This window comes from Pelodiscus sinensis, chromosome 19, assembly GCF_052426305.1.
Source record: "Pelodiscus sinensis isolate ZL-2025 chromosome 19, ASM5242630v1, whole genome shotgun sequence".
Taxonomy (NCBI): Eukaryota; Metazoa; Chordata; order Testudines; family Trionychidae; genus Pelodiscus; species Pelodiscus sinensis.
The window spans coordinates 18,542,174-18,568,098 of record NC_143070.1 but is presented as its reverse complement, the minus strand read 5'-3'; the positions used below and the strand labels follow the sequence as shown (position 1 = coordinate 18,568,098).

The following is a 25,925-nucleotide window of genomic DNA, read 5'->3' as shown; positions in this document are numbered from 1 at the left end:
TGTTTTGCAGATACAGACTAACACGCCTACCCCTCTGGTATTTGTCATGGTGTCACAGACCAGCCCCTCGAGCGCTCCAGTCTGTATCACCAAACAGGCAAGGCTGCCTTTGTGATAGAGGGTCCCTTACAGTGAGAATCACAGCCGCGTTCAAGTGACGCCCCATCCCAACAGGTCCACTTACCCCAGGGGAACGGCACCTTAGCTCTCACACAAAAAGACAGCGTGTCTAGCCAATCTAATTATATACAAATTTATTAAAAACAGTTATTTACAATGTTACAGCAGGGAAATACAGCTATTTAGAGATCTGTACATCTGTCTGCAAGTCCATTTGTTCAAGAACTCCTCCTAAACAGTAAGAACTGGGACCACCAAATTTGTTATGCAGCTTCCTTTGCTCCTAACTTAAATCAAGGTCGGGATTTGGTTGCGCCAAGGAAAGAGCAAGTGCCGGGAAGAGGACTGTTTTCCATAACATGGAAAGGGAGGGGCACAGACATGATACCGAGAGTGACCATTGGGGGCAGCGAGTGCAAGAGAGACTTATACTACAGAGTGACTACTGGGGGCAGCCACACCACTCCTGGGAGTGGCTAGCAGCCTCCAGACCAAGTAAATAGCACCGTACCCCAAATCCTTTTCAGCCCCCAGCCTTTGGCCACAGTGCTAGAGGGGGAGAGAAAAGGCCACTGGCAGCTGTGGGGGTAAAGAGGGTTGGGGCCCCTGGTGGTTGGGTCAGGGGAGGCCCTGCTGGCCAGGGAAGGGGTGGGGAGAACCTCCCTCCCCCCCACCAGATGGGATTCTACTCCCCTGGCAGGTGCAGAGCTCAAGCAGCATCTGGCAATAAAATGAGACATTGGGGGCAGGGGGAGGGTGACCCTGAGTTAAACGCCAGTTGGGTTTCCAAAAAGTGACCCACAAACATTCTTGCTAAAACCTTCCCTGAAGGGAAGCAAGAAGGTTCACCAGGCAGCTCTAACCCAGCCCATAACAATCTGAGCAGCACGTCGGAATATTTAATAGGTTCCAGACAGGACACCTATTTGGACAATGAAAAGGTTTCACTGTCCTAACAAGCCCCCATCATGTTAGAAGGCTGAGGCTGGCGTCGTGGCTCTTGGCTCAGATGTTGGAAAAGCATCGGGTTTGGTGCAGATCCAGCGCCTCTCATTGGTGCACCTCGAGCTGCTGACCCCGCTCTCGTCGTTCAGATACGCACAGTCACCTCCTCCTCGGATCCCAAACCTGCAGGGCAGAAGCCAGGGAGCAGGGTCAGGCAGGAGCTGGGTGTTTCCCGTCGGTCACAGACAGGGGGCGACACTCACACAGGGCAGGGAGCTGCCGCATTCACAACCCCTCATGGTTTTCCTGCCTGCACCAGCACCAGACATGCACACCCCCAGTGGAGAGGGACAGTCATAAAGGGGACAGAGCAAGGCCAGGTGAGGCTCCAAGATCAACTCACTTCCTTGGTGCCTTTATGCCAGAGAGATATTTTAGTTCCTGCTCCCCCTGACATTCAGCCAGGTTTGGTTGGGACCCAGCAGGTCCAACCTACCTAAACAACCCACCCAAACTGCCCTGGGTGGGGAAGGTTTCAGGTCAGTAGCCCAAGGGCTGGTAGCTCAGGCCCAGCACCACCCTATGAGGAGAAGTCCCAGGCAGACACCAGCCCGCACCCACCACTAACACACACGACCGAGCGCGCTCTGGCTGCTCCTACACCACTGGCTGGCAGCTCGGCCTGAACTCGGCATCTCACACACCAGAGACCCAGATCCCAGGGAACTCACACAAGGGGAGGGAGAGACTCACAGGTTGTTGAATTTGGAGCCATTGGCCCATTTCCAGGGCTGCTCCGGGTCCCGCTGGAGGCCGATCCAGTGATCAGGTTTGCCTTTGTAGCGGTGCATGAAAGCCTAGAGCAGTGGAGGGGGAGGGGGTGTCAGGGCCAGACCCTGCTGCTCCCCAGCTCTGCACAGGGAATCCCAGGGGCGCACAGAAAGGCTCTGAGTGTTCCCGGGGGGGACTGGGAATTTGCCTCTTCCCCTTGCCCAGCTCTGGGTAATTCAGTATTAACCCTTCCCCGCCAAACCCAGTTCCCCCAACCCTAACCCCCCCAGGGCTGGGGCCGCTCTTGGGAATTGCTGGGTCCAAGCTCCCTCAACCCCCAGTCCAGGCCAGGCTCTGTGTGAACCCCTCACCTGACAGGGCAGCTGGGCTCCCTCCAGCCCTTCCTGGGGAAGGAGAGTGACACACAATCTGCATGGGGGGGGGGAGGCAGGACTGAGAATAGACACCCCCCCTTTTCAATCAGGTGAGGCCAGGGCCCCAATGAAAACTCCTCTCCTCAGCTGGCTGCTCTTTGCTCTAGAGAGGAGCCGCAGTGGCTGTGTTGAACTGAGTTCTCAGTCCCCCTGAATGCAGCTCAACAGGCCAAGAGCTGCCTGAGCCAGCTCAGCCTAGAGGGGAGTGTGGGGGGAGAAGGGGTGATCCCCAGGGTTACACCTGACACCAGAGGGGCCTGGGCCCAGTCCAGCCGGGCAAGCAGCAGCTGGAAAGTCCATTGGCTCTGGGCTCCGAGCTGCTCCCCGCCCACAGGGCAGAGCCCAGGCCTTGTTGTAGCAGCTGAGCCCAGGCTAGTGTATGGCAATCACAGTCTCTCACCATTTCCTGCAGGGTGTTGATCCCAGCCAGGGAGGCCCCCAGGGCAGAGCAGTGGCTCCAGCTGTCGGTCCAGTTCCCTTCGCCCTCGGAGAAATAGTAGCATTTCCCCTTGTAGCCGACCCAGCCGTGTGGGCAGCAGAGCAAAACAGGGGAGCCCAGAACAGCTGAGGGAGGCATAGCTCTCGGCACTGAGAATGAGACAGTAACATGTGGTGTGAGTGAGACCTGCCGCCCAGCCACGAGGGGGACATAGAGAAATTGGCCCCAGCACCCCCGGCTTCTGAGACACCTCAACTCCTGGCAGGGAACCAAGAGGATCCTGGGAATCCAGCCAGAGAGGAGCTTTACTTACCCCTGGTCTCACTCCACAAACAGTTCACACCAGAAAGCCCAGCATAGAGAGCTCAGTGCTACAAACAGAGGTGGGCAGAGAGCTACAGAAGGATGGGCAATTATCAGTGCACCAGCAGGGAGAGGATAATTAATGCATCAGTGGCCAACTTCTACCCCATTGGCCAGAAATGACCCATCTAAGCAGATGATTCGTTCCAGAGGGACCTTCAAACCACCTCTCTCACCCATATTGCTGGGAACTTCATGGACTTTGAAGTCTTTGTATGTATGTGACCACTTTACCATGTAACATCTCCTTGTTCTTGCTTATTATAAACCTTCTGTTTTAGACACTAAGGCTACATCTACACTGGCGTGTTCTTGTGCAAGAACATCCGTTCTTCCGCAGAGCGTCCACACTGCCCGCCCGCTCTTGTGCAAGAAGATTTATAGTAAAGAATGGGAAGAGAGGGCTTCTTGAGCAAGAGCTACACTCTTCTCTGACAAGTGTAAGCACAAGAGGGCAGTGTGGATGCACGGCAGGGGCTTCTTGCACAAGAAAGCCCTATGGCTAAAATGGCCATCAGATCTTTCTTGCGGAAGAGAGAGTCCACATTGCTGTGGATGCTCTTGCGCAAAACCACAGCTGGCACATGGCAGTGTGGACGTTTTCTTGTGCAAGACTTCTTGCCCAGGAACTCTTGTGCACATGTTCTTGCGCAAGAACCCACCAGTGTAGACATAGCCTAAAACCGTTTTTCCCAGTTTTATTTGGCCACGGAACCCCTAGAGTTGCCTTAAAAAAAAAAAAAAAAAAAAAAAAAAGGGCCCTGCCACGTTTCGTTGAGCAAAAAAAGAGGAAAAAAAACCTCGCCATGGCTCTGTCTCTAACAGGGGGCAGGGGAGTGCCGGCTCTTCGCGGAACCCTTGCTTTCGCTTCACGGATCCCCAGGGTTCGCTGGAGCACCAATTGGGAAACACTGGCCTAAAAGATTAGCTGGCAGTGGGGTATTTTGGCTAAGATCCAAATCTACCCTGACATGGTAATGGGGCTGGTCCTTTGGGGCCAGAAGAACATTTTGTACATGCAAGCAGAATTTCAAATAACTTCAAATAACTGAATTGAAGCTACGTTCTGATTGGAACCAGAGAACTGGAATACAATAAAGGGGGCTGCATGATTTTTCTGCTTCTTGAGAAACCGTGTGGGAGAATAAGCAGCACAGTTTGTGGGTAACTGGGAAGTTTGACTTCAGTAAAAACAAGGAGTCCTATGGAACCTTAAAGACTAACACATTTATTGGGGCATTTGTAAGTCTTTAAGGTGCTACTGGATTCCTTGTTGTTAGTGCTGAAACAGATTAACATGGCTACCACTCTGAAATTTAACTTCAGTGTTTCCCACCAGTCTTGGGAATATTTGCTTTCCCTTTTGCAGTGTGCCCTGATCCTGGCAATTCTAGTGAGGGCTACCTCAGCCACACCAGGTTACACCCTCCCGCCATTTTTGTGCACGTTACTTTTTTTGTTCCTCATTTTGTATCCTAACAAGTCTGTTGCTGGTTTTTAAGCCTTCTTTTGGGGCTGGGATTGGAACACTTTGTTTGGGAGAACATTAGCAGCCACAGCAGGGGTGCTGGATTGTGCACCAGGCATGTATATCCCTGGAGATTTCATAGTGCAGGGTGCTATATGCACTAGTGATCAAACACTGAACACAGCAGGACAGGCACTGCAGACAATGCTTCCTGGTACTGCTCAGTGTGTGATTTGCATCACAGGTTTCACAGAAAAGCTTAAATAACAAATAGTCTAGTAACACTTTACAGACTAACAGAACATTTAGGCTATGTCTACACTGCAGGCTTTTTGCGCAAGAACTGTTTTGCACAAGAGTTCTTGTGCAAGAGTGCGTCCACACTGCCATATGCTTTTGCACAAGAGTGTCCATGGCAGTGTGGACACTCTCTTGTGCAAGAAAGCTCTGCTGGCCATTTTAGCCATAGAGGTTTCTTATACAAGAAACCCCTGTTGCCCGTCCACACTACCCTCTTGTGCAAGAGGACTTATTCTTCGTGGGGAGAGGAATAACTCTTGTGCAAAAAGCCCTCTTTTCTGACTCTGTACTGTAAATTTACTTGTGCAAGAACACACATGCAGCGTAGATGCTCCGCAAGTATCTGCGCATGAACAGCCGTTCTTGTGCAAAAAGCCTGAAGTATAGACGTAGCCGTAGACGGGAACATGAGTTTTCCTGGGCATGTGTTACTGAAATATGGTGTGAGGTTAGAAACACCGCCAGCCAGACTTTCAGGTACAACAGCAGAGCAGTTGGATGCTGTTTATGGCCCATAGTCCAGAACCGTATACAGTAGAGACTTCTCAGAACGAGCATGTAAATGGAGACCACTTGACTCAGTCATAGCAAAGGATCTTCCCAGCAATCTGGAAGACGCTATAAAGGAGGGGAAGTGACATCTCCACTTGGCCTCAACAGTTGGAAACACATCTGGATGTAAAAGACTGAACAACTGAGGTGGCCCTAGACTGGAGAGAAGAATTCCAGACTGTGTATTAAGTTACTCTGCCATCCTCCAGGGAGAAGCACTGTTTGATTCAAACCCTTTCAAGTTTACAAACCGATGGTGATTTTAGGCCTCTGGCCAGGGCAAGACAATACAGCCCCGGGGTTCTAGTTTGGGAAGCTGGGAACTGGCTGGAACGAGGGACACAAGCAGGCCAGGCTGGTACCTCAGGACGACAGGCTGCAGGCATAGGGCCCAGTTCACTGCTGTATTCCCCTCCTGTCAATCACCTGCCTGCCATGCTCTCCTCCCCTTTCCCCTCCCTCTCTTCCATCTCCCCCCGGGTGTCAGTGACTGTGTTTGGGACCCAACGATAGTCACTGAGACCCCATGTGTTCAGAGATGGGTTGTGGGGGGCTAATGTCAGTCAGTCAGTCAGTCCCTCATCCCACAGTGAGTGCCCAGGGCAGGGCCTGGGAGGTAGCAGGAGGTGGCTCTGGGAGGAGCATCCCTCAGGAAGCCTCTGTCCCAGGGGCAGGTGCCAGACAGGCCAGGAGGAGACGCTGTGACAGTGGCAGCTTCGGGCGGTGGGAGGGAAGAGGGATGTGCAGAGAGGGGATGGGGAAGGCTGAGAACTCACCTGCCTGGACAATAACAGTGATGAGGAGACAAAAGATCACCACGACTCCGGCAACAACTCCCAGGGAGATGGCACTTTTATTGCACTTACTGCAAGACTCTGAAACAAAGGCCTGTTAGAGGGGGTCTGACACACCAGCCCAAACGTTCCCTGCCCAGCCACATGCCCAGTGCCGCGTGTGCCAGCCAGCCACTGGCAGCCAGGGATTGGGCCCTGGAGGGATCCAGCCCCTGCTGCCCACAGCTGATAGTCGGGGGGATCACTGTGTGACATTTGTGGGCAGTTGCTGCTGCCACTGACAGTCTGGTCCCCCCTCACCCACTCGGTGTCTCTCCGGTCCCAGGCAGTGCCACCCCCTTACCTGGCTTCCCTCCCGTCTTCGGGTGCCCAGAGGAATCAACACTGCAGCACTCCTGCAGCGGCACTTGGTTCTCAGTGCACCCAGCTGCTGTCCCCATGGTCTCTTCACCACGCTGGGGACCCTGCAGCAGGGGCTGGGCTGGACTCTGTTGCTCTCTGGGTGGCGGGTTGATGTAGCAGCGGCTGGAAGCAGAGACGGGCCAAGCGGGAGAGGTCAGGGGAGGGGAGATTTGGGGTGTCTCAGTCCCAGCAGCCTGCCCCGGCCAGCAGCAGTGCCATGGTGATTAAACCCCTTAAATCCCATCTCTCTCTGTCCCCCAAGGGCTTGAGACCAGATCTGCTCTGGAAACCCCCTCCCCCCTGGGCCTGCCCACGCGTGACCGGCACCCACGGGATGCGGGGGGGGGGGGGGACCAGAGCCCCTCTCCTCGCCCTGGCAGCAGGAGGGAGCTGAGACTCAAGGGGGCAGTAGCAGAGGGGGAACCAGGAGCCACATTTCCCATCGCACGCACAGGGGAGGGCTGATCCGGGCCGGGCCGCCCGGGCACGAGCGGAAAGAGACCGGGCGGGAGGGGAGCCCCGCAGCCCGCCTCTCCTTGCGCTGGGACCCGCCGCGAGCATCTCACCTGGCGCCGCAGCCGAGCGAAGCGGGACCCTCCCCAGGCGCCGGGCGCGGAGCTTCGCCCCCTAAAACCTGCCCCGCAGCTCAGCCCGTGCGCGGGCGCCAAAGTCCCAGCTCCAATCGTCCGCCCAATCCTCCCGCCATCCGCGCCGCGCCTATAGGGTGACGGGGGGCGGGCGGGGCGGTGAACGGCTCGTCCCCCAGCTACTGCTCCGCCCCCTCTGCCGTGTCCCCGTGGGGGGCGCAAGCCCTGCTCCCCCACCGCCGGGCCGGCCGGTTCCCCGCTCGGCACCAGAGCCCAGCACGGCCCCGCCTCGCCCCAGCCGGCTCTGTGGCCTCCCGCCGCGGCAGGGAAACACGGAGCAAGCCCGCCCGCCCCTCGTGGCCGGGGCTGTCCGCTGCCTCCCCGCCCCTCGCTAGGACGGGCCGCCCCCTCCGGGCGCTGCTCGAGTCTCTCCTGGGCAACAGCGTCTCCGCGCGGCGGCCCTTCCAATGGGCCCGGGGAGCTCTGGCCTCCGCTCCGCTCGGTTTCTGTCGCTTCTCTTCTCAGCCCGCTCCGAGCGTGGCCCCGGACTCTCCTGGCCGAGCTGGGCTGCGCCCCTGGGGCTTTTACAGCGCTCCAGGGGCGGGTGAGCAGGGCAGAGGCAAACTGCCAGTTCCGTCCCGCTGGGCATCTCGCCAGCCAGGGCCCATCTATCACAGAACTTCAGCGGGGAGCCCAGTTAGTTTGTACAGGATACACTTAAAAAACAAGAAGTCAGGTAGCACTTAAAAGACTAACCAAGCATGTAGACCAGTGTTTCTCAACCAGTGGCATGAGGATCCTTAGGGGTACTCCAGAGAAGTCTGGGAGATACCTCAACATAACTGAAATCTGGAGAAAACTGAATGTGTTTTAAGTTTTACAGCGTTTTATTATTTTTCTACTTTTTACACTCAAAAATGTCATTGCCTGCCCTGCTACAATGACATTGTTTAAACAAATGTGTTGCAATGGTAGAAAAATGTGTGTGTATTTGAAAACTTGGTACTGGGGGTACTTATAATTTTTTAAAAGGGTACTTTATTAAAAAAAAGGTTGAGAAACACTGATGTAGATGGTATCATGAGCTTTCCTGGGCACAGCCCACTTTTTCAGATGACTGGAGTGTTGCATGTGCAGAACCAAGACGGCCTACGTCTACACAGGCATGATTTTCCGGAAATGCTTTTAACAGAAAAGTTTTCTGTTAAAAGCATTTTCGGAAAAGCGCGTCTAGATTGGCAGGACGCTTTTCCGCAAAAGCACTTTTTGCGAAAAAGTGTCCGTGGCCAATCTAGACGCGCTTTTCTGCAAAAAAACCCCGATTGCCATTTTCGCGATCGTGGCTTTTTTGCGGAAAACAGTACTGTGCTGTTTACACTGGCCCTCTTGTGCAAATGATTTGCGTAAGAGGGCTTTTGCCCGAATGGGAGCAGCACAGTATTTCCACAAGAACACTGATGATCTTCCCTGAGATCGTCAGTGTTCTTGCGGAAATTCAAGCGGCCAGTGTAGACAGCTGGCAAGTTTTTCCACAAAAGCAAATGATTTTGTGGAAAAACTTGCCAGTCTAGACGCAGCCAGGGAGTATCAGCATGTCTCTGACCTGATTTCCCCCACATTTGTATTGTGATGTGGGAACCTTCTTGATTGCTTTGAAATTATTGTCGCAGGGCCAGCCCACAACATTTTGGCACCTGAGGCAGGGAGCTCAAATGATGTTCCCATACCCCCTTTTCTCCTGCCTGCCTGTTGTGTTTCTTGTGTCCTCCTTCCTCCAGAGCAGCACTCCACCATCTCTGTGCACCTAGAGCAGAGAGAATACATATACACCAGCGGCAGACACAATTTTCTACACTGGGTCCTAGTGGTGCTCCCTGCACAATCTGGCACCTGAGGCGGCCACCTCAGTTCACCTCATGGAAAGGCCAGCCCTGCCTGCCTTGCCCGCCCTGCCCTCCTAAAATGGTGCCCTTAATTGCAGACTGGGGTCCCTCTTTCCGAGGACTGGACAATAATTTTTGATGGGGGAAGGAGCACCTTCCAAGATTTGGTTAAATGGTCAAGGGCCACACTTTTCTATGGAAGGGGTGTGGTTGGGTGCAGAAGGAGCTAAGGGTAGGGGACTGGGGTACAGGACAGGGTGCAGGGTTTAAGAAGGAGTTTGAGTGAAGGAGGGGCTATGATCTGGGGCAGGCTCTTGGAGCAGGGGCAGATGACCATTTTGCGGGGCCCAGGGCAGCCCAATTTCGCGGGGCCTCCCTTTGCCATGGCGCATGCGTGGGGCTTCTTGAAGCGCAGGGCCCGGGGCAGCCACCCTGCTCGCCCTGCCCTACATCCACCCCTGTCTTGGAGTGCAGGAGAGGATTCTGGCTTGGGGAGAGGCTCTAGGAAGGGGTGCAGAGTCTGGGAGGACATTGTGACCTGGGAGGGAGGCAGAGGGTTTGAGTGGTGGCCGGGGGCAGAGAGGGGCGGGGGTGCCAGAGCCAGGCTGTGGCCAGGAGGCGCTTACCTAGGCAGCACCCCTGAAGGCCCCTGAAGGACCCTGAGGTAGAGCACTAAGACCCAGGGGAAGCATTGCCTCCCCTTGCCTCAGATACTTGCTGCTCAGGCCCCACATCCAAAGCAGGGAGCTACCAGCTGCTTAAAGCAGTGGCTTCGCCGACCAGATCTGGCCCACAGGATGCATCTTGCCTACCCTGCTTTACCCACTCACCAGTCTCTGACACTAGCCAGCACCAGAGGAAGGAGCGAGACACCCTGCAGCTCTAGGATAACCCATCCCTGGGGGAAGGTCCCTCCTGACCCCTGTTCTACCATTTCCTCCTTGGCCCTTCATCTTCTGCCCCTTTGGCCAGCTGCGTTTTTTTCATGTATCCCCCAATGCCTGGACTGGCTTCTCTTCCCCAGGGCTGAAAGGAACCTCTCAATTCGCCTTCAGATCCCTCTTCACACCCACGTCACTGGGCCAGCTCCCAGCACCGCCCTGTGCTCTACGGCTGCCTCTGGGCCCAACCTAGTCTTGGGTTTAATGATCTGCCCTTCCTGCGTGGGCCTCTTCTTTTTGTGACTTGTTACCGTCCCCTGTCCCTGTCCACATTCCCTGCAGCCCTGGCCTGCCCATCTCAGCTGTGGTGAGGCTGGTCTCTGGGACACAGGCGGAGTTCAGAGCGTGAGAGGGAAGAGCAGTGAATGTCAGCACCCTGCATGGACAGGAAGTGCTGAGCCGAGCCAGCACGGACAGGAAGTGCTGAGCCGAGCCAGCCCGGCTGTGCATCAGAGGATGCTGATGGTGTGAACAACCCCCTAGATACTAAGCAATTTCTTTACCAAAGACAATTTCCTGTGAGAGCCACTGGGTCACACTCATGCTTGTGTATTTGCTGGAGTGCCTAGAACCAATTTCCAGCAAGCTCTCTGGTTAGTTGCAATTCTTGCTAGAGTCACACTGACTGCACTGATTCCAAAAACCTCTCTATTGATCTGCCGGACTGTAGAAGCAAGCACTGGCCACACAATGCACAGTGTGATGCAGCTATTCTAGCAAAGGAACGTAAGTCACTCACTGATATATAAACACTCAGAGGAAAAATCCCCAACCCACAAAACCACCTTAACTCTGCCCTCTTTGAGCCCTGCCCCAAAACGCCTCTAGCACACCTACCAACAGTCTGCCAACCCACACGCTACAGTCTATGCTGAGCACAAAGCCAGTGAGTGAGGTAGGAGTGAGAATTTTGGGGTCATGGATCATCAGCTGAAGATGACCTCCCAGTACGACACTGTGGCCAAATGAGCTAATGCATCTTGGAATGTATAAACAGGGGACTCTTGAATGGAAGCCAGGATATGGCTTTCGTGAGATCACTGCTGGGTTCCTGAGTCCAGTTTTGGTGTTCATAATCCAGCACAGATACTCATAAATTGGGGAGGGGTCAGAGAAGAGCCATGAAGAGGATTAAAAAACTGGAAAACATGGGTGAGCGCATGTGACAAGAACCAGCTGGAACTGAACCAGGAAGCTGCAGAGCTAGAAGTGTGAGCCCCCTGCAGTGTGCACAAGAAAGCCAGGGGTCGTGTGTGAGGCTGTCTTTGAATAATAGCAGGTCAGGGCCCCTTGGCTAGCCCTGCTGAAGTGGGTTTCAAACTGATGCAAGATCACCCTGCATCTACACCATTGGTCTCCCCAGTTGTTTCCATGGCAACATCCTCTGGGTACTGACCCACACCCTCTGCAGATCAGGCAGAGCTGGGGACACGGAACACACCTAGGCCAGTGATTTATACATGTTCACCTCTCCCCTCCCACTGCTGCCCCCTCAGTGCCCTGATGGGTTTGCTGAGTTTCCCAGAATGCACTGCTTCTGGGGCTGAGCGAAAAGTGTGGGATCAGTACCCAGAGGATGTTGCCATGGAAATGACTGAGGAGAGCACTGGTGTGGATGCAGGGTGAATTTGCATCAGTTTGAAACCCGCTTCAGCAGGGCTAGCCAAGGGGCCCTGACTCGCTAGTATTAGAAGCCATTCTGCCCAGCCAGTTCAGTTCTCAGCACAGTCCAGGGGAGGGAGGAGGACATAGAGGTAGTTAAGACCTTACATGCGCTGCTCAGTGCCTGCATTTCCTGTGTGGTTTCTATTGAAGAACAGCCAGTGCTTGCGGGATCCCTGAGCGGCACAGACTACTCCTGATGACCAGTTAACCTCCTTTCCCCACTCTGAGCCTCTGCTGGGAAATCAAACCAAGGACACACTTGGCCAATGGAGAATGAAGAGGGCTACACGGTATTAAACCTCTGGAAGCAGAGACAGTCAGGCTGCTCCGCTGCGAGAGGTGGAGCCCACGGTAAGTGACTGAGCATCCTCCCAGCGCGTCTGCTATCGCAACACAGTAGTTATAGAAAATGGCTTTAAAAAGACCCAAAGGAGGTGAAATTTACTGGGCGTTGGGCACCCAGCTCCACTGGGCAGCTCTGACAGTCCCAGCTGGGGCCTTTGCATGTTGCGGGTCAGAGAGGGGTTGAGGGAAAGTGTCCTGGGATGAACAGAAGACTCATGGAGTGAAGCACAACTCACTGAGGGTATGTCTACACTATGGGATAAGGTTGACTTAAGATACACAACTTCAGGTACATTGTGTAGCTAAAGTCGAAGTATCTTCACTCGAATTTTGGAGCTGTTCACACTGCAGGAAGTCAAAGCAAGAACACACTCCCTTTGACTTCCCTTACTCCTTGCAGAAGCAGGACTACCCGCATCGACAGGAGCACCCTCTCAGTTGGAATTAGCGTGTCTTCACTAGACCCACTAATTCAAGCCCCAGAACATCGACTGCAGCAGCTTTCATCTTCTCCGTAGTGTAGACGTACCCTGAAAGAGAGTGGATGTAAATACTCCTCCTATTTCCAATGGCACTGCTAAGGGCCTGACCTGGCAAGTACTTGTAGGTGTAGGATTTCCTACCGAGAATAGCATCATTTACTTCTGGCATGTGCTTCAGTATTGCACTGAGTAATTGCACAGAGGGAGTGTATCAGACCAACAGAGCACCCTGTAAATGTCAGGCCTTGGACAAATCCACAGGGGTGGTGTGTGACTGGCCACCGGTATGTTTTTCCCTCCCAGTCACTGAGTGCAAACAACTGGATAGGAGTGTGCTGCTGTGACAACAATGGAGAATGGGCTGTAGCTATATGATGAAATATCCTCAGGCAGGAGGTTTCCACAGCTTAGGATCTTGATCTAAAAATGAAGACTGATTTTCTACTTTCCATAAGGACAGATGATGTGGCACCAATTTAATGTGAATCTCAGTGGTCATGGCTGCTAATTCTTTTCTTCCTTTCCCAGCTAGGACTGGGGAAATACGGTATTAAATCTCCCCCGACATTGTATTTTTAACCACAACCACAGCAGTGTTTAGGCCCCTTTTGTGCTCACTTTCTGCAGCTATCTCAGCTATCAAGCTGTCAGGCAGGAGCAATTGCTTGGGAAATTATGAAATGCTTGGAAATGAGGATTTTAAGGGCAAATATTAGAGAAACCCCCAGAAAAGGGCACAGTCAGTTTCCAGTCTGAGGGGGAAGGGGATCTGTGGGAAGCAGGGGAGGAGAGAGGTCCAGAGCCATCAGGGGGTTCCTCACGGGAAGTGCAGGAGGGCACAAGCTAGCACAGAGTTTTTCATGATATGTGAAGTGGGGGCCACTTTGGGGAAAAAAATCCTCAATATGAAAGCCACATCAACTGCTAAATGAGCACATTGCTTGCTGCTCCTCGCGGATGTAATGTTACAGAGCCACTTGTGTAGCTAAAACAAAACGATATCCCTTTACAAAATAAAAACTAAGAAAATACATGGAATTAAAAAGACAGCTATGGGAGTAAACTTGTTAAGAGATTAATACTGCAAAACTTACTTTGAAAACTGTAAGACTGTGTCTACACTGGCCAGTTTTTCCGGAAAATCAGCCACTTTTCTGGAAAAACTTGCCAGCTGTCTACACTGGCTGCTTGAATTTCCGCAAAAGCACTGACAATCTCATGTAAGATTGTCAGTGTTCTTGTGGAAATATTATGCTGCTCCCGTTTGGGCAAAAGTCCTTTTGCGCAAAGCTTTTGCGCAAAAGGGCCAGTGTAGACAGCTAAGATTTGTTTTCCGCAAAAAAGCCCCGATCGTGAAAATGGCGATCGGGGTTTTTTTGCGGAAAAGCGCGTCTAGATTGGCATGGACACTTTTCCGCAAAAAGTGCTTTTGTGGAAAAGCATCCGTGCCAATCTAGATGCTTTGTTCCGAAAATGCTTTTAACGGAAAACTTTTCCATTAAAAGCATTTCCGGAAACTCATGCCAGTCTAGACGTAGCCTAAGAGTGAAGTTCCTTCTTGACTGTTTCCATTCAGTATTTATAATTTCTCATCGCAAGCCTGATAAGGCTGCCCAAATGTTCATTGATCAATGTGTTCCTCTTTTTCCCCCCTCCCGCAGTGTTCAATGCTGAAAATGTTGATTTGGGAGGGGGTGCAAGCTCTGGGCGGGGACTGAGAGGTTCAGTGTGGGTGGGAGCTCCAGGGAGACTCTTGGGCAGAGGGTTGAGGTGCTGGAGAGGGTGAGGGGTGCAAGCTCTTGGGGTGAGTTTGGGTGCAGCAGGAGAGGGCTCTGCACTGGGGCACAGTGTTGTGCTGCAAGCAGGGCTATAGGGTGCTGGCTCGGGGAAGAGAGGTCAGGGCTGGTTCACAGGTATGGGGTGTAGGATGTTGTATGGGGTGCCAGCTCTGAGGGGGCTCAAGGCTGGGACAAGGGGTATGAGGTATAGTAAAGGGTACAGAGGGCTGGCTTCGGGAGATTGGGGGTTGGAAGAGAAATGCCTGCTGTACTCATGCTACTCCTCATCTTTATGTAGCAAAAGCTATTCAGAACCTGCCCATTGAAGGGCCCGGCACTTCCTTCAAGTGGCCCCGGCTCCACACCACTCCCAGAAGGGGTCAAAGCAACCTGGGGGGGGGGGGCAGGTGGCCCTGGATGCTACCCCCAGAACTGTCCCATCCATAGGATTGTTTGGGGCAGTGGCCTCAGGCCCCGGGCTTTGGGGGTTCAGCCTGTTCCCCTCTGCTATCTCCAATCTGGGAAACTCCACTTCATCACAGTGGTGGGAAGCAGAGAGCCCCAGCCCTGGCCCCATTCTCACCCTGCTCTGCAAGCTCAGGGGAGCCGAGTGCAGCAGAGTTCCAGCCGCCACAATGAAAGGGACCAACCCACTGGGAGATGGCAGCAGAGAGGAGCAGGCTGTGGGTCCCTCGACTTCCTGCTGCTCCCCTCTGGGTTGGTGAGTGTGTGTGTGTGGGTGGGTGGGGAGTCCAACCCCTGCTGCCATCTTGCAGCAGCCCCCCACCTCCTGCCCAGGAAAATGCAGACACGGAAACAAACTTTCTGTCATTGTGCATCTGGGATGTGGGGGAAGGGCTGGCAGAGGGAGGCTCTGTCTGTGGGGGACAGACTGGCACTCAAACTACTCAGCAGGATTGCTCCACAGTGCACAGGTGAGACAAAATTTCCTACTTGAAATCGGGAATAAGGGATCTTCCAGAAAAGGGTTTATTTTCCGCAAGGTGCCTGTCTAGACTGGTGCTTTTCTCCGGCAAAGCCCCGAGCCGGAAAAAAGCAGCAGCCATGTTCATGCAAATGCCGCAGGGAAAATTTAAATCCCCGGGGCATTTGCAATTCCGAAGTGTCTCATTAGCATCCCTTTTCCGGAAAAGGGTGCCAATGTAGACACAGCCAGAGTGTGTTTTTCAAAGCTATTATTGTGATAGGTTTGATCACAGAAGTCCTCTTAGGCTATGACCCAGTGTGCTGATCATCACACCACCCTACCTGCCCTTTGGGGCTCCCCAACAGCCTGCTTTGTTGGGCCAGAAGCTTTGATCTCCCCCAGCCCAGGTACGGATTTGGGGTAACCACCCCCAGCAGAGCAACACAAATGCTGAAACAGCTCAGTTCTGGGAAGGCTCAGCTATGAGGCCTTTGAGAGCACCCAGGAAAACAGCCTCAGAGAGAGTCAAAACCCCAAATAAATTTAGCTTACCTCATGTTGAAGTTTTACACAAAGAAAGCTCATAAGGTCAGCCCCCTTTATCAATGATAGAGAGATATGCACGGTGGTTGGTTCACCCCAGGAGAAACTGGGAAGCTGTGATTTAGAACAGACAGAAGTGAAGCAATAGTAAGGAAGAGAGGCGATTGAGGGTGGGCTGTGATTGTATGTCTAAAATGATGAGGAAACAAATCAAGAATTAAATTTTAACATAAAACGTCGACACTTTTCTTCCTTTAAGGATTCCCTTGAAAATGACTTGTATTTGAAATTTAACCAGACAAGTTATTTTACAAAACATGTATCATTAGAGTGTAACTTCTCTAGACACAATGAGATTACTGATCTAACAGCCCATCTAGACTACATGCGGCTTCCGAAATATTTTCTTCCATTTTTTTTCCTGAAAGAGGCTTTTCTGATATTTGCTCCAGCTACACGGGGCCAAATATTGGGAAAAACACCCTCTTTCAAAAGCCCCCTGCAAACCTCTTTTAGGAGAAATAAGGGGGCTTTCAAAAGAGGATTTTTCCCCCCTACATTTGGCCTCATGTAGCCAGGCCAAATATTGGAAAAACCTCTTCCAGGAAAAAAAACACAGAAGGAGATACACAAATTATTGTACAAAAAGACAGGCAAATGAGGCGCAGTGATGAATATTGCAGAACCTCATTTGCATATCTAATCAGCAGCCATTTTTGCAGAAGGGGCTTTTGCGCAAGAACGAGCTGTCTACACTTCTCCGTCTTGTGCAAAAAAACCCTCTTGCGCAGGAGCCGTTCTTCCTGAAAATAAGCGGCAGAACGGCTCCTGCGCAAGAGGGATGTTTTGCGCAAGATGGAACAGTGTAGATAGCTCCTTCTTGCGCAAAAGCCCATGCTGCAAAAATGGTGGCTCATTAGGTATGCAAATGAGGCACAGCGATATTCATCACCACACCTCATTTGCATATATTCTTGAGCAACAATGTGCAGTCTAGACATAGCCTAGCTAGAGACAGGGGTGAATGACATGAGCTTATTCTGTATGAGACTTTATAAATAAATAATTATAGCAAGCAGGACACACCCACATTCACCACAGGGATTTCTTGCTGCATTTTGCAACACTCAGCAACCCCTAATCTTGTTGTGCAGAGATGAAAAAATAAGGAACATCTCTTGTCATGTGGGATTGTTGGGAAGCCTGCTTCTCTCTCTCTCTGGGATGTAAGTCAATAGAGGTGTAGCGAGGGTTTTATGCACTCAGGGACAAGGACAAAATTTGCGCCTCCTACCTCTGCCAGGCAGCAGGGCCCTGAACCTGGCGCATGGCTGAGCCCGATCCTGGGTGGGAGAGGTGGAGCTTGTACCACATCTTTCCCCACCCCCTCCAGATTGGGGCAGGCCCCTGCATCCACTAACCTGCTGGCAGAAATGGAGGCAGGTCGGGCTGAGGGCAGAGAAGTGGGGAGGAGGCTCCAGACCGCAGCGGCAGGCAGAGGAGGAGCTGGCAAGCTGAGGGATGATGGGGGGACTGAAGGGGGGGGGGACTAAATTCACGCCCCCTAATGTGGCACCTGGGGGCAACTGCCCCCTGCCACCATTCCCTCGCTACCCCATTGTACATCATGCATCATCACATGTGAGTTAACTGTAATTAATCGACAGCCCGAGTTTAAAACTACTCCTGGTAGGTGATAAGGACACAAATGCCCTCTGGAGGATGCGCCACAGGCTTCACAGGAAAGTTTGTTATTTTTCTTGCACCATGTGCTGAAGACTTTTCACCAAACATTGATTCCTACAGATCAGCCTCCGTGCCCCCGCTGGCATCGGCTCACTCTGGGGCTAGGAGCAGCTGGGATCCTCGTCCTGGTGGGAGCTGTGATAGTGATGGGCCTTTGGGGTAAGCACCTCCAAATGAATTCATGGGAAATGCCCCACCCGGAAATATCCCTTCTCCCACTTTTCTGATTCCTCTTATGACTAGTATCCCAGGGTATGTCTACACTACCACCCTAGTTCGAACTAGGGTGGTAAGGTAGGCAACCGGAGTTGCAAATGAAGCCCGGGATTTGAATTTCCCGGGCTTCATTTGCATAAAGCTGGGCGCCGCCATTTTTAAATGTCTGCTAGTGCGGACTCCGTGCCGCGCGGCTACACGCGGCACGGACTAGGTAGTTCGAACTAGGCTTCTTGTTACTCCTCGTTACTCCTCAGTTGCTTAAGAGCCTTTGGCAAGGGATCTTCGTCAAAGGCTTTCTGGAAATCTAAATACACTCTATCCACTGAAGCCCCCTTGTCCACATACATGGTGACTCCCTCTTAAAGAATTCTAGATTTAAAATGGTGTATGGAAGCCAAACCATCAGCATCATGTCCAGGAAGTTACTCTTACTCTTTGGCTCTGTGTGTGTGTGTGTGTGTGTGTGTGTGTGTGTGTGTGTGTGTGTGTGTTAGTTCCCCCTAGTGGCCATGGAAGTACAGGCCATCCTCACTGTAAGTCCAAGATATGTTCCAAAAACCGTGGACTTACAGTGGAACAACTTCAAGTGGGGAATTATTTTATTACTAGCCAATTAGCCCATAATCAAATGGGATTTTCAGGTGTCTCCTCCACATCCTATTCCCTTTCTATCTCGGTCTTCTCTCCTGAGCCTCCGGTCTCTCATTCCATCTCTCTTTCTCCCCTCCTCCTACTGCCTTCCCCTCCCTGCTCTTCTCCGCCTCCTGTCTCTCTCTCCGTCTCTCTTTCTTTTCTGCCTCTCATTCTCTCACCTCCAGCCTCTCACTCCCTGTCTCTTCTCCTCCTGCACAGGGAGCACGGAGTCCAAACGGCTGTTTGCGCTGCTTGCTCCCGTGCGACAGCCCGGCTGAGCAGCTGCCTATGAGCTCCAGCTGCCCCCCTGCACCGTTTCCCTTCACCCCAGAACTGATCCTGCAGCCTCCCAGTTGTCCTCCAACTCTCCCTCCCCCTCGTTCCCCTGTCCTCCCCCTGTCCAGGGTCTGTTCACGGCCAGGGGGTGGGGCCTGGAGCCGCCGTTACGCCGCACATCACCGCCCCACCCCCCCTTTGCCTCCTGCCATGGCGCTCAGCTGACTTCTGCACCACTCAGCCGGGCCGCTGTATGGGAGCAAGCGGTGCATGTGGCCGTTTGGGCCCCACGCTCCCCATGCAGCACAGGGGTGCTGCATAGGGAGCACAGACCCCAATGGCCACGTGCACCACTTGCTCCCCTGCAGCAACCCAGCTGAGCTGCGCAGAAGTCAGCCGAGTGCCACGGTGGTAGGCAACCGCACCCCCCAGAGGGAACAGCCAGCATTTCAGCATTACAGACATTGGGCTACTATATATATATGATTTTCCTGCGACTGACTTCTATTTGTGCAAATTGAGGTGTTTTTTTTTGTGAAACTTGAGTGGGGAATGGGAGGGCTTAGAAAAAATTAATTCCTATGAGCCTCAACGATTTTAGTGTGCAACAGAAGCATGCCAGGGTGACATATAGCGGGGATGCCCTGTACCACATCACTGTTACACTTGACTCCTGGAGCATAAAATATGTAACTAGCAGTCTTGTGCCTCAGGGAACACACGGACAGGGGAGGTTATCGGGGCCCAGAGCTCAGTAGGATACATAGAAGGACAGGACTTTGATGTGGATAATGAGACCATTCTGAGTTAGCCCCTGGACACTACCCGGTATAAGAGGTACGAACCCTCCAGCTTCAGGCCGTGGGCCAGCCACTGACGGACAGAAGCGTCTTCCTGACTCCTCCAGCCAGGCCACTTTCTCTTGGAATGAGGGTGCGACCAACTAGAACATAGTCGAACCTTCCCTCTCTGGAAGCCCCTGACTGCATTTAGGGGACGTGTTCGCTGAGGCAGGCATTGCCACCGCTGCCCACTAGAGGGTGTCTAAGCTCCCACTGGGTGCTGGCAATTCTCCCAGCTCGGATGTTTCCTGCTAGTCTGATGGGATCTGGGCTGGGAGAGCCTGTGTTGCCCTTGGTGGCCCTGCTTGTTCTCCACAGATTCCAGGGAGGGGGCAAGCTCTCATCCTGGGTTCTCTTTTTTTTTTTTTGTTAAGGGGAAAAATCTAAGCTCTCTTCTCACCCCCCCTCTGCTGCCTCCCCGTGCCCTGACGGCTGGATCCGGCTCCAGGGGAAATTCTACTATTTTTCTAATTCTCAAGGGAACTGGAGCTACAGCCAGAGCTTTTGCTCCTCACATGCTGCCTCCCTGGCCGGGATTGAGAGTCCAGAAATGCTGGTGAGCAGCTCAGGTGCTTTGTGCCCAGCCCAGCGATCGCCGGCACCACAGGCCAGGCTGGGCCCAGCCCATGCAGGGCAGAGGGAGCCGGGTGCCTCCCTGGCTGGGTGGCTGGAGTCAGTGTGATTCTGGCAGCTGAACCCTGACTGGGCTTTGGGCTCCAACCTCCCCGACCCTGCACCTGCTCAGAGCCCTGGTGGGAGACTCCTCGTGAGCAGAGCTAGTCTGGCTCAGTTGGCTCCGGGCCCATGGGCTGCAAGTGGTGAGACCCTGTCCAAGCCCCAGGATTCCCTCATGAGCAGCATGGAGAAAATCCAGCTCAAGTTGAGGCCTGCTCTATGCCCCCTGCCTTCAACCACCTTGCCCTGGAGGCAGGGTCTTTTTGCCCTCCGCCCACAGCTCCCTCTCTCCCTGGCCCTGCTGTGCCCCAAAAAGGGGCTGCTGGGCAGACAGTGACTGTGCAGCTCAATTCCTGCCACAGTCCTCCCAAAAAACAGGTCCAGGGAGGGGGGAGGGTTAATACCTCTCTACTCCTTTCACCCAAGAACAATGGAAGGGGCATCTAGAAACCCCCAGCTGCACTGGTGGGGGAGCAGCGGCACCGAGTCAAAGTCAAACACAGCTGATTTCTTGTATTGGGTTTCTAAGGCTTCCCTGCTGCCCTACCCAGGCAGACTGGACCACTGGATCGGCCTCTGGAAGGGCACAGATGGGGTCTGGCACTGGGCCAATGGGACCAAGTTCGACCATCAGTGAGTCTCTTTTTCTCTGCTTTCACTTCCCCTCCTGCCAGCTGGGGAGATGGGTGCAGGGAGGATTCCAGGGGGCTGTGAGTGCAGCAGCAACTCTCCCTCGCCTGGAGCATCTCCCTTGATCTGTGCCTGGCACACGCTGACTAACGCCTGTCGCCTCGGGCTTGCAGGTTTGGAATACAAGGAGGAGCCGACTGCGCGTACCTGGATGAAGATCTCAACGTCAGCAGCTCCAGCTGCAGCACCTGGAGAAAATGGATCTGCAGCAAACCTGATGCCCCACTGTAAGAAGAGGCATGTGTAGTGGGAGGGGGGGGGGGAACTAGACAGTTCAAGGACACTGGAGGTGAGAGGTGGGAAAACCTGTTCTGGTCCCCTTCAGCCAGGGCCGGATTAAGACTTTTAGAGGCCCTAAGCACTGAAAAGATTATGGTGCCCCCCCATATGTAATTCAAAATAAAAAACAATACTATACTGTAAAATCTTTGTGTGTGTGTGTGCCTCTGCTTTGCTGGCATCCTAAGCATGTGCTTAGTCTGCCTATTGGATAATCCAGCCCTGCCTCCATGCTGCATCCTGTTTCCTTGTATGCCCCATCACCTTGCCACCCTAAATTACGTGGATTCACTCTTCTGTGCTCCTTCCTTTGCAAGCCCTTTCCTAAACAACAGTCCCAGTGACACTTCCTTCCATGCGGGCTGTTCTCAGCCTGCTCCAGGCACAGCTAGAGTCTCTCCCCTGGAGGGCCAACCACCAGCAGCCGCTAGAGCTCCCTGCTAGATCCAAGCCCCAGCAGGCTCTCGGTAGCTGGCTCTAGCTTCCAGCAGCAGCTCCTGGACTGGAAAAGGCTCCACACCAGCTCTCTCCAAAATGGAGTCCACCAAGTCTTCCTGCACTGCCTGGAAGAGAGCAACACTTTCTTTTTCTCTCCCCCCCCCCCCCCCCAAGGAATCATGGGAATTGCAGCCTCTAGGGGCAAACATGAAGCCTGTATGCAGCCCGATCAATTTTTTTTGCAGCCTGTGACTATGTTTATAAACTAAGTGTGGCCTGCCTGATTACATTGTTTATAAAGTAGATATGGAGCCATGGGACCTTCCAAGAAAAAAAACTCTCAAGTTGCATGTGTGCACGTAACCTAAGTTGCTATTAAGCTGCACACAGGCAATGCTGTGGCAGCACGTGATCTTGTACCAAGCTGTCACGTTATTTGATTTTAAGGGGAGCAGCCAGATCACTGCTGCACCCCTGAGGGAGTGTTTGTAACCAAAAGGTGGTACAAAGGGGGCCATGTGAGGTGTCAAACAAAAGCTCACTTTATACTGATTCTGTACATGCTCTTCATGTATCTGTATAATGTCTGTGTGGAGTTAGGAATATGTACCCTGTATGGAGACTGGAATTTTCTCTGTATGTGGTTGAGCAATGGGCTCAGCCTATGAACATGCTAATTAGCAAGGCTCCAGGGACAATAGGTCTCTTAAGTACCAGAGACCCCCCTATGAAGAAATCTAGGGCCCTGGTCAGAGACCATGTGATTCTCACCAGCTTGGAAGAAGCCAGGCAGAGTATAAATATGCCACATGGCCAACTGTGACGGCACGTTGGGGGTCCCCCGTCTCCTGCACCCCGAAATGGCACAAACAGACTGCACCAGCCGGTGGAATAGAGGAAGTTTATTGCCTCTCCAGGATACAGCACAGCACAGATGTAATCTGGTCACAGAGCTGGGCTAGGATACCTCAGGCCCCCTTGAGATGGGGGAAGACTGGGCCCCTAAACTCCAGCCCCTTTCCCTAGGCTGTCTCCTCCATGCTCCCAGACAGCCACTAACCAACAACCTTCCAGCCCTGCCCCCCAGCCAGGACAGCATTCCACCTTCCTTTGTTCCTCTCCATGGGGGGTGTCTGGCCATACTGGTTTGCATAGTGACTCATCCTATTTTGCTGGGTCGTGGTACCCACGGCAGCCAGTGGGGGTTACCCCAGAGCCAGCCGCATAGAAACCAGCCAGGTTCCCCCACTACGTCACACCAACTCCATCTTGGTGCTCAGCTCAGCTCTTCATCCCAGAGGCAGCAGTGCAGTAATCAAAGAGCCGAAAGGAACTGTGGTTCCCTCCTGATGTAGGACGTACACCAAGGATTTTTAAGCCAGCAGTTATAACATCTCTGCTGCAGCCTGCATCGAGAACTGGGAGATTCAATGCACTTAACAACCTTGCTCTCATGCTTTTCTTTCTTGTAGTAAAAAACCTTTAGATTCTAAAGGATTGGCTCAGCATGATCTTGTGGGTAAGATCATTATTGAGTTTGGAACTGGGTGTGAAAGGTTGCCCTACTGTACTGAAGTCCATTGGCTTTCTTGTTTGAGAGTTTTGGAAACTATGAGAAGAAATTATTTTCATTGAAATGAAAGGACAAAACAGACTTAATAAAGATAACTGGGTACAAGCTATATCATTTTTGGTTGACATTAGCAAACATCTGTGTGACTTGAATTTAAAACTTCAAGGGAAGTGCTAGGTAGTGACTGCTATATATGGCAATATAAAAAGCTTTTATGACCAAACTTTGTCTTGGGAAACACAGTTTAAAAAAATATTTAACACATTTAATTACAGGTCAAGACCATAAAAGCAAACACCCTAGTTCACATTTTGCAAATTATGCATCAAATATTGTACTGCTGTGACATGAATTCAAGGAGATATTCCAGGATCAAATCATGTGAAGATAAGTAGTTCTTGTTTACAGCACCATTTCTTAATGATTTTCAAAAGGCTGAAGGAAATAAGCAAATGGAACTTACCATAATTCAGTGTGACTTTCTTAAAACACAAATATAATTACCTTGGCATTTTTTATTTCTCCAGCTGTGAGGCAATTTGTTGAAGTACATAAGTTTGTGTCAAAAATATTGTCAATGTTTGTGTAAGCAGGGGCTGAACTGCTGCTTGCTATCAGCCAGCTAAAAGGAGGGGTGGGTGTACCCACTACAGTTGTTTAGCTCTGCAAGGTAATTAACTGTTAACATGTAAATACTGCTCAGGAGAGAATCCGAGGTGTGGCTATGTAAAAATCCCATTCAGCCAGGGCTGATGGAAGGTCAGTGTTGGAATGGAATGTGGAGAATTGTATATAATTTGGGACTGTTGTGGGGGTAACTAATCATGCTACCCCTAAATGTGGGAACTGTAAAACATGCCACCAGTGCTTGCAGGAGAGACACCACCATCATGGTAAGAGGACTCGGAAGAACAAGCCTCCCCCCTTCCAGAGTTGAGTGAACTGAGCTGGGGGAAAGGGTTAAAAGGCTTAAGTCAGCCTGCTTCACACCTGCTAGGTGTGAACCTGGCCCAGCCTGGATCTTTTCCCGTTTGTTTTAAGGTCAGACCTAAAGCAGGCTCTGAGGAGTCTTTTCTTTTGCTAGTCCAATGAAAGCTGGATTTATTTGGCAGGCCAGCTGGTGGCTAAAGAGTTGAAATCACTGGTTTGGATGAGAGCCAGACCTATTGCAGCCCGTGGTGTGGCATGGAGCAGAGATAGGCAAGGTGTGGCCATCAGTGGCGTGGAGTGGGGGCAGTCAAGGTGCAGCCACAAGTGGTGTGGAGTGGTGGCAGGTGAGGAGCAGCCACCAGTGGTGGCAGCAGACAAGGAGAGGCAGCAGGTGCCCAGCGGAGCATCCAGAGGTGTGGGACAAGACAGCTGGTGGAGCGTGGAGGAGTCCGTATAAGATGCCCCCATCTATCCCTCTACCCAGGTTAGGAGGTGAAACCCTGCAGGTGAACTTTGGGACTCTGGGTGGCACAGACCAGGGACAAGAGACTTTTGGGGTGTCTGGAGATTCTTGGCTGGGGTGGGGGCTTGGCTCATGTTTGGGGTTATGAACTCTGTGGTATTTTCCCCAAGTTAATGCCGTATGACTTCTCTCTCTGTTTCATTAAATGTTTCTTTCCTACACTCAGACTCAGTGCTTGCGAGTGGGGAAGCATTGCCTCTCAGAGGCGCCCAGGGGTGCGTGAATTTCCCAGTTTACTGGGTGGGGGCTCGAGCCGGTTCTATGTGAGATGGACCCCAAGATATTGAACCCAGCCCTGGTTACTGCCAGGCCTACCCGGCAGAAGGGTTACATTTGGTAGCACATACTTATGTGAACTACTGTTTTCACTTATAAAATCCAACAAAACACCTGAAAGGTCAAAGGTAAGTGAACATTTATCAGCAGTAATTAAAGTAGCATCAGCTCAAAAGAGCAAACCAAAGATTGGAAAACTGGTATCACAAAAGCGGTGTTAGCTCTCTGGAAAGAATACTCATGACTGAAATGCTGCAGGTTTTAATTTGAAGTTGTTATGCTATTATATTTTATTCTTATGCAACTGTTGTATTTCTTTCTCAATGCTGAATAATAAAAAAGTGATTTAATATTTTTTATTTATTTCCAAATAAAATCACAAAATTATATTTATTGGTACAAAATGTGTCTTTTTTTGCAATCATATGAATAATTAGGATTATGCAAAATCTGAAACTTTAGAGTCTGGTTAATCAAACAGGCTTCTGTGAATTTTATATACTTATTTTTCTTTCAACAAGTTCTCATAAATATAGAATAATTTATTAAAGTACTTTACATTTTGAACAACAGTTTCACACATTTTATGTACCAATAATTTATAAAATATTAAATATAAATTATCAATTAAATGATTATTTAATTTCAAGTCAGTCAAACAAGACCTGAAAAAATATTATAAAGTATACCTAAACATAATCTATAATAAATTACAACTTTCTGGTAGGGCCATGAAAGAAAATATACTTCTGTCAGTTTGTCTGTGCAGCCCTCAGTAGGCTTCAAGACCTCTGGGTACTAACACTACAATGTTAGTTCGAACTAACGGACGTTAGTTCGAACTAACATTCATAGGCGCTACACTAGCGCTCTGCTAGTTCGAATTTAAATCAAACTAGCGGAGCGCTTAGTTCGAACTAGGAAAACCTCATTTTACGAGGATTAAGCCTAGTTCGAACTTACTAGTTCGAATTAAGGGGTGTGTAGCCCTTAATTCAAACTAGTGGGAGGCTAGCCCTCCCCAGGTTTCCCTGGTGGCCACTCTGGCCAACACCAGGGAAACTCTATTGCCCCCCTCCCGGCCC

The 25,925-nt window shown here is 51.7% G+C and overlaps 1 protein-coding gene and 1 pseudogene across 2 annotated transcripts; one reads left to right on the top strand and one right to left on the bottom strand.

The window, feature by feature from the left end:
* Positions 1-237: 237 nt before the first annotated feature.
* LOC102458754 (C-type lectin domain family 2 member B-like) lies at positions 238-7,806 on the bottom strand. The gene is made up of 6 exons (XM_075913770.2): positions 7,155-7,806; positions 6,530-6,711; positions 6,169-6,267; positions 2,671-2,858; positions 1,819-1,922; positions 238-1,248 (listed from the first exon to the last, which is right to left on the bottom strand). Exons 2-6 carry the CDS (start codon positions 6,624-6,626, stop codon positions 1,092-1,094), a joined length of 645 nt encoding a protein of 214 aa, XP_075769885.2. The 5' UTR covers positions 6,627-6,711; positions 7,155-7,806; the 3' UTR covers positions 238-1,091.
* A 4,124-nt stretch (positions 7,807-11,930) lies between these two features.
* Positions 11,931-21,214, top strand: LOC112545218 (C-type lectin domain family 2 member B-like; annotated as a pseudogene). Its single transcript, XR_016347416.1, has 4 exons — positions 11,931-12,015; positions 19,831-20,012; positions 20,661-20,764; positions 20,935-21,214. The product of XR_016347416.1 is annotated as a C-type lectin domain family 2 member B-like (transcript).
* Positions 21,215-25,925: the final 4,711 nt, after the last annotated feature.

Coding starts and splice junctions, on each gene's coding strand:
- LOC102458754 (XM_075913770.2), bottom strand. CDS start 6,626: ATGGGGACAGCAGCTGGGTGCACTGAGAACCAAGTGCCGCTGCAGGAG. Junction 2,859..6,168: donor CACTGTTATTGTCCAGGCAG/GTGAGTTCTCAG, acceptor TCTCATTCTCAG/TGCCGAGAGCTATGCCTCCC. Junction 1,249..1,818: donor GGCTCCAAATTCAACAACCT/GTGAGTCTCTCC, acceptor TCTGCCCTGCAG/GTTTGGGATCCGAGGAGGAG.